The 6,767-nt window shown below is 35.8% G+C and overlaps 1 protein-coding gene across 1 annotated transcript; it reads right to left on the reverse strand.

Annotated features, from left to right (window-relative positions):
• Positions 1 to 2,436: 2,436 nt before the first annotated feature.
• On the reverse strand, positions 2,437 to 6,191 carry LOC112035367 (uncharacterized). Its single transcript, XM_024068199.1, has 2 exons — positions 5,706 to 6,191; positions 2,437 to 3,261 (listed from the first exon to the last, which is right to left on the reverse strand). The coding sequence occupies exons 1-2, from the start codon at positions 6,189 to 6,191 to the stop codon at positions 2,437 to 2,439; spliced, it is 1,311 nt and encodes a 436-aa protein (XP_023923967.1).
• Positions 6,192 to 6,767: the final 576 nt, after the last annotated feature.

Raw genomic sequence — 6,767 nt, forward strand, 5'->3', positions numbered from 1 at the left:
AAGACATTCTCCATGTTCTAAGAGAGTGTCCCGCTGCCCAGGTTCTTTGGAATGCAGCTGTATGCCCCTCCTCGTTACGGCGTTCTTTCTCAGCTGATTTGGCGACATGGATCCACGATAATGCAGTTTGCACTCTGCATGCAGAAGCCAAAGACTACCCTTGGGGGTTATTTTTTCTGTTTGGTATTTGGAATATCTGGCTTCAACGCAACCGTAAAACTTTCAAGCATTTGGCAGTAAACCCAGACCTTTTATTGCAGGTTGAGAGTCAAACCAGGGAATTCATTTACTGTGTGGCTAGCCCAAAGCTGAATGGGACCATGATAACAAAGGAGGTGAAATGGGTTCGGCCAGCCCTTGGGTGGGCCAAATTAAACACTGATGGGTCGTTCTCTGCTGGTAATGGGCCGGCGGGTTGTGGAGGTATTATTAGGGGTAGCGATGGGCAATGGGTCACGGGTTTTGCTATGTCCATTAATGTCTCCTCCAGTATTGCAGCTGAGCTATGGGCACTTAGGGAGGGGCTTTCTTTGTGTTTGGAGATGCACCTTCAGGCTGTAGAAGTTGAGCTTGATGCATCTGCAGCAATTTCGTTGGTGTCTAGCAATTGTTCTACTAATGGGGACCTTTCGGGTCTTGTTGATGATTGCAGGGAGATGTTGCTGCGGATGCCTCAGGCTAAAATGTCTCACTGCTATAGGGAGGCCAACTGCTGCGCCGACGCTTTAGCTAGGATTGGAGCAAGTTCTCCCACTGTTTGTAATCGCTTTGCAACCCCCCCTCCCTCGATTGCTCCTTTGTTGTTTTCTGATTTTGTGGGGCTGTCTCGTAACAGGGCTTGCCCTCGTGTATCTGATGTTCTTTCTGCTTAGTTTTTAATATTATCATCCAATTCACCAAAAAAAAAAAAAGATCAATAATAAAAACTAGATTTTGTTGTAGATAATGATAGAGAAGGTAAGATGAGAGGAGAATTCTTTTGCTTGAGTGCAAATAATACTTGAGAAAAGCTTGACACTAATATAAGATTTTTTGGGAATGAAAATAAATACTACAATGAATACAAGAAGTTATAATGAATAACTACTCTTATGCATCTGTTTGATGATATCACAAAATTAGAACCCTAAAGCTATATTTCACAGATCGGTTTTTGGCGTAAGTGGAAATTGAATTTCAGATCTCTTATTTAATTATCAGATAGACAGATACTTTACCAGTTAAACTAACTAAAACTCACACTGTGAATCTCCTTGAACATTCAATTATGTATATTAGATAATTATATCATTGTCTTTTGTTTAAAATTGGTATCTCCATAAATGTTAAAAATAGAAAATCATTTGACAACACCTTCTTAAATATTAAATTCTAATAACTAATAAATTCTCTTGCTTGAATAAAATAATGATACATAAAACAAACTTGATTTTTTTATTAAAAAAAATACATGTTTGATAAAAAAAAAAAAAGTTAATACCTATTTGAAATTTAAATTAATACATTAAAAAATGCTTTTGCTTTTGTTTTATTTTTTATATATTAAATTTCACACATAATAAAATTAATTAAACTTCTACTTATCAGTAGTTTTTCTAACTAATTTGTTTACTTTTATTGAAATTAATCTTACATTTGTATATAGGCAAAAGATTTTAAGTAGTAGCAACCGACCATGTTTTTTAAGCTATTATGATACTTTTAGTAAGGAATAGTTATTCTTCCTTTTTGATAATAGCTATTCTCTATAATAAAACACATCTGAATAATGATTACAATTTTATTCATGAAACTATTTCTACATACCAAATGTGTCCTTAATGGATTCTAAAATAAATAAATAAATACATATATATATATATATATATAATAAGAGTGTCAATACAAACATAACAAAATTTGAATCTATAATGTCTGCCTCTAAGATGATTGTTATTTACTATCATGTCAAGACCAATAACTTTCTTTTTAATGTAGGTGTAATTCAAACTGAACACAATAATACCTAATTTAAATACAAGATAAAAATATGCATAAGGTTTGTGTTCCCCAGGCCTAGTTAACACTATATATTCTCAATTTAGTTTTGCTAATACTTCAGTAGTTTTTAACCAAAAAATATGACTGCCCGCCCAACAAAAAAGGCATAAATGAGCTTTAGGATTGCAGAAGATAAAAATATACATAGAGGTTTCTATTCCCCTGCCCAACACTAGCCCACCTTCCAACGACCAAGGACAAATGTGAAAAATAAAGAAAACCTCATGCAGTGCAAGTTTTATTTTCATTGAAACAAAAAAAAAGGCTAACTAAAAGAAATAGAATCTTCTGCAATCTGTGTTCATCTCCCACTTCTGTATTTTCACGAGTACGTTCTCTATTTTATTTTATTTTTTAATTTTTCTTTTTGATAATCCAGTATGTTCTCTATTTGTATCAGTTTTTGGCAGCCGTTTTTTCAACTTCCTGGACATCCTCTGGCATCATGGATATGACAATGATAGCCCCTCTTTTTTTTCGCAGCAAGTTCATGTGTTCATACCCATGACGATGTTCTGTCATCAAAGCTTCACTGGTAGTGCCGACCTTGCACATTTGGCACCAGAAGTGATGCTTCTGGATTTCATCGTCACTCTCATCTGAAGTCTTGCTTGGACTTAACAATGCCAAATTGGCCTTCCCTTCATTGTTACTCTCCTCCTCCTCCTCCTTCTCCTCCAGTATCTTGCCACCATTTACTAATGCCAACTTGTCCTCGTGTTTCTTCTCTTCATCACCATTACTCTCCTCTATTGTCTTACTGGCATTTAACAATGCCTCCTTGGCCTGGTGTTTCTTCCCAATGCAATGACTTTTCAGCATAGCTTCACTGTTAGTCCTTACCCTGCACACTTGGCACCAGAATTTGTTTTTCTTACCTTCATCATCATTAGCACTCTCATCCTCTGGTATCTTATAAGCATTCAATGATGCCACCTTGTTATTGTGTTTCTTACCCTCACCATCATTAGTACTCTCATCCTTTGGTAACTTATTAGCATTCAATGATGCCACCTTGTTCTTGTGTTTCTTCCCTTTCAGGTGACCCTCCAGGGCTTGTTGGCTTGTGGATATTACTTGACAGAGATCGCAGCTCCATTCGATTCGACTTTTCTTAACAGCGCTATGTGAAGGGGCCTCATTAGAGTCATTATCATCTGCCACCACTGGTGTTTCAGCCTTCCTCTTTTCCACAAAGTTGACATTCTTTGTCTGCAAAAACTGTCATTTTGTTGAACATGGCATGAAATTGCTAAATTAGACTATCAAGTTACATGATCCATTACAAATTCAACATAAGTAGAAATTCCATTATGGACATATTCCTTAATGCAATATCAAGTGGAAAATAAAAAGGATCAATTGCAGCTAACACCCTACTATGTAATCAACACCCTCCTAATTTTACATTAATTCACAATGTCAATCCACTGTCCAAATGATCAGATTAGTAGGCAACTAAATCTAAAATTAGGACACTGTAGAACTGTTGTAGTTTAGGGAGCACGCATAAAATGCTCCCTAGTTTAGGGTAGATAGTTCCCATTAAGCAATTAATTTCGACCATAAGAAAAACTATAAATTAATCTTGAAATAGGTTTAGAATGTTGATTGCAGAATTTAGAGGGCTAAAACACACAAACATAAGATAGACACCCACACAGAATTTATTTAATCAAGTGTTACCCATATTTTCCACCACAGCATGTAAACAGAACAACCATACGAAGGCTACCCAATCCATAATAAAACCCTGGCAAGTGAATCTCAAGCCTAGGAACTAAATCCAATAAAAATGTCAAGCTAAAGAAGTATGAACTTTCACTTGATTTGGCAGGAAGCTCTTCATTTTCTTTTTGTAAGCACCTGATCACAGGTAATGTCATTATAAAATAGAAGGGAGAAAAGGTATAGGCCAACCCATAGACAACTAGCTATGAGTTTATTATCTATATCATATGCTACCTTGAGCATTTTAGACAACTAAAACGACAAGTGGGAGGAGTGAGGGAGAGAGTGGTAGTGGTGGTGGTGGTAGCGGCGGCAGCATTGTTGAGTGGAGGAGGTGGTGGCAGCACAGGAGAGTTCCTAAGAACCCAAACCTCATCAAGAGGTTGGCTTGGACCACAATATGGCTTACCCATAAGACAAAATTATCAAGTTTGAGCTCTAATAACAAATAAGCTAAAATCAATAGCTCATACGCCTAACTGACCCTAATTGATATGTCCAAAAAGAGCATTGCAATAAAATCTATTTTGCAGAAGACAACATATAAAAAAGAGAAGATAATAAGGGTGATTTACCACACCAAAATGATCATTGGCAATTATTTTCATGCAAGAATTTTGAACATGACAAGCAAAACTGACTTATTTTTCATACGAAAAACTAGCACAAAAATAAGATACTAAAGACAATTTCAATTTGACAAACCAACACTATCGGATTGACCTTTTAACCAACCACACCAAAAATAATATACAACAATCAGAGAGAATTGGCAATAGTGGAAATTTTCATATCACTTATTCTTTTACTTTTGTATGACTAACTTGAACCCTTGGCAATAAAAATTACATATTGCCACAACCAAAAAGCAAAAACTTACAGAAACATAAAATATTAATGACAATTTTAGCATGATAAACAACCAATATTGCCACTGGTCTCTGGCAAGGTTATGTGTTATTTATTTATTTTTGTTATATCAAAAAAAGGGTTTAAACTTTAAAGTCAAATTCACAAAACTAGCATATACTGAATGATACAGTGCTTGAACTTCTTTTTAGTCATGGCTCTCATATCGTGAAACTTCTATTTGGTTAAAAAAGACTGTCACATGAAACTGTAAGGTACAACAAACTGAATTCAAGGGATAAAACGGGAGAATTTTTTTTGGTGAGGTATAAGAATACTGTTATATTTAAACTCTATTATATAGCCATACATGCTTTCTATTGATTAACATGGCTTTTTTCTAGGGCAATTGCAAGGCCTGACAATCATTCAAGAACATAGAAGAGACAACATTATAAACCAAAACCTCATTGCTGATCTCCAAATATCTTTCAAAAGAATCAAAACTAAGGACTACCTGGAAACATAATGATGAACCCGTTTACCCAAAAATGTATGAGATTACTTCTGAATATATCTCTGATTTAATTTACAAAAGTTCCTTTTTCCTCAGATTTTTTTTAAAAAAAAAAATAGTAAAATTGGCTAAGTAACACATGCTTCATTATGTTCGCCATATGTGCTAACAAATTCCATCCAACATTAGCCTCTAACTCTTACATTCCTTTATTACCCCAAGCTTTGATTGCCAGTAAAGAAGAGCTTTCTTCAATGAAAGCAAAAGCACCCTTGCATCCCAAATCAAGCTTTAAGTAAAACAAAATTATATTCAAAAAAAAATATTCAATACTCTGGAAGCAATGCTCCTTGGTAAACTTCACCCAATCAGGCACGTGTTACATATAATATCAACAGTATCAATATAAAACTCCAAAGTCATAACAAAGACAGACCCTTTATTATAATACAAGTTATTAATACTGACAAAGCAAGATCCCAAAACCATTATTAAAAAAAACAAATTTATTAACAAGAAAACAGAGCAAGTAATTGAAAGCAGCAACATGATAAGTTGAAACACTTACCGTGTCCTCCACTACCGGTTCCTTTATATCCTCAGACAAAGGCTGAGTAACGGGCCGAGCCGTCAGCTGCTGAATCGCCGCCACATTACCAAAGACCTCGGCGGAGCTGCTGCGGTGGTGTTGCTGCTGCTGTTGATGATTCATCATCAAGAAGGGATTCATGCCCATGTAGTTGTTGTAAAAATCTTGGGAAAATCCAAATGGTGATGAAGAATACTGGTGTTGTCTCAGCAAAGACATCTTGCTCTGTTCCATCTCTACCATCATCTGTCTCTCCACTTCTGCTTTGAGCTCGAGACGCCGCCGAGCCAAAGCTATGTCGTTGTGGGTCATTAGGGTATCATTGACACTGCCATTGATAGTAGTAAGGTGTTGCAAAGGACGAGACAGAGACAGAGGCAGAGGCAGAGTGGTTGAAGAAGAAGGAGGAGGAGGAATCTGAGTATTGGGGGCTCTTTCATCGATTGCTCTGTACTTGAACTCCATCTACACAACACAGAGAAATATTCGCACTGCTTATGCTGAAAGCCTGAAACAATAAATAAGTGTGTGCTTTTCTTTTTTTTTTCTTTTTTTTCCTTTTTTGGCTCTGCCTCTGAGAAAATTTTGAAGTGAAAATTTAAGTTTTGTGTGTTAGTACTTGTTACTACTTCTATGATTCTATAGTTTATTGTCAGTAGAGAGAGATTTTTTTTTTATGTCCATCTCTTATTCGATTTGGGACTCTGTTCTGGTCTCTTTGTTTGGGACAGACACAGCTAAACTCCTTTTCCTATTAGTAGTAATATTCCTAGTCTCCTACAACTTCCCAATACACCACCGACCCTCAACAGGGAAATGATTTGGTTCCGGCCGAAATTTCGGCATGCCGGGCGAAATGAGTGTATAAAAAAAGTGTCGTCCTACATTATTTAATTGAAAAAAAAAAAAAGGTAAGAAATAAATGTGTTCTGACATTTGATTAAATCTTTACATAATTTTGGCAGTTGAGGTATCTGAGAATTGAGGAAAAGAAAAAAATTTTCAATTTTGTGTTGGCTTTGACTTTAGCTTTACTCGTTT

The sequence above is a fragment of the Quercus suber genome, unplaced genomic scaffold (assembly GCF_002906115.3).
Source record: "Quercus suber isolate HL8 unplaced genomic scaffold, Cork oak 2.0 scaffold_578, whole genome shotgun sequence".
Classification (NCBI taxonomy): domain Eukaryota; kingdom Viridiplantae; phylum Streptophyta; class Magnoliopsida; order Fagales; family Fagaceae; genus Quercus; species Quercus suber.

Bases quoted from the DNA above. Each gene is read 5' to 3' on its own strand.
- LOC112035367 (XM_024068199.1), bottom strand. From the start codon at position 6,191: ATGGAGTTCAAGTACAGAGCAATCGATGAAAGAGCCCCCAATACTCAG. The intron at 3,262-5,705 runs GTAAGTGTTTCA...ACAAAATGACAG, and splicing joins AACCGGTAGTGGAGGACACG to TTTTTGCAGACAAAGAATGT.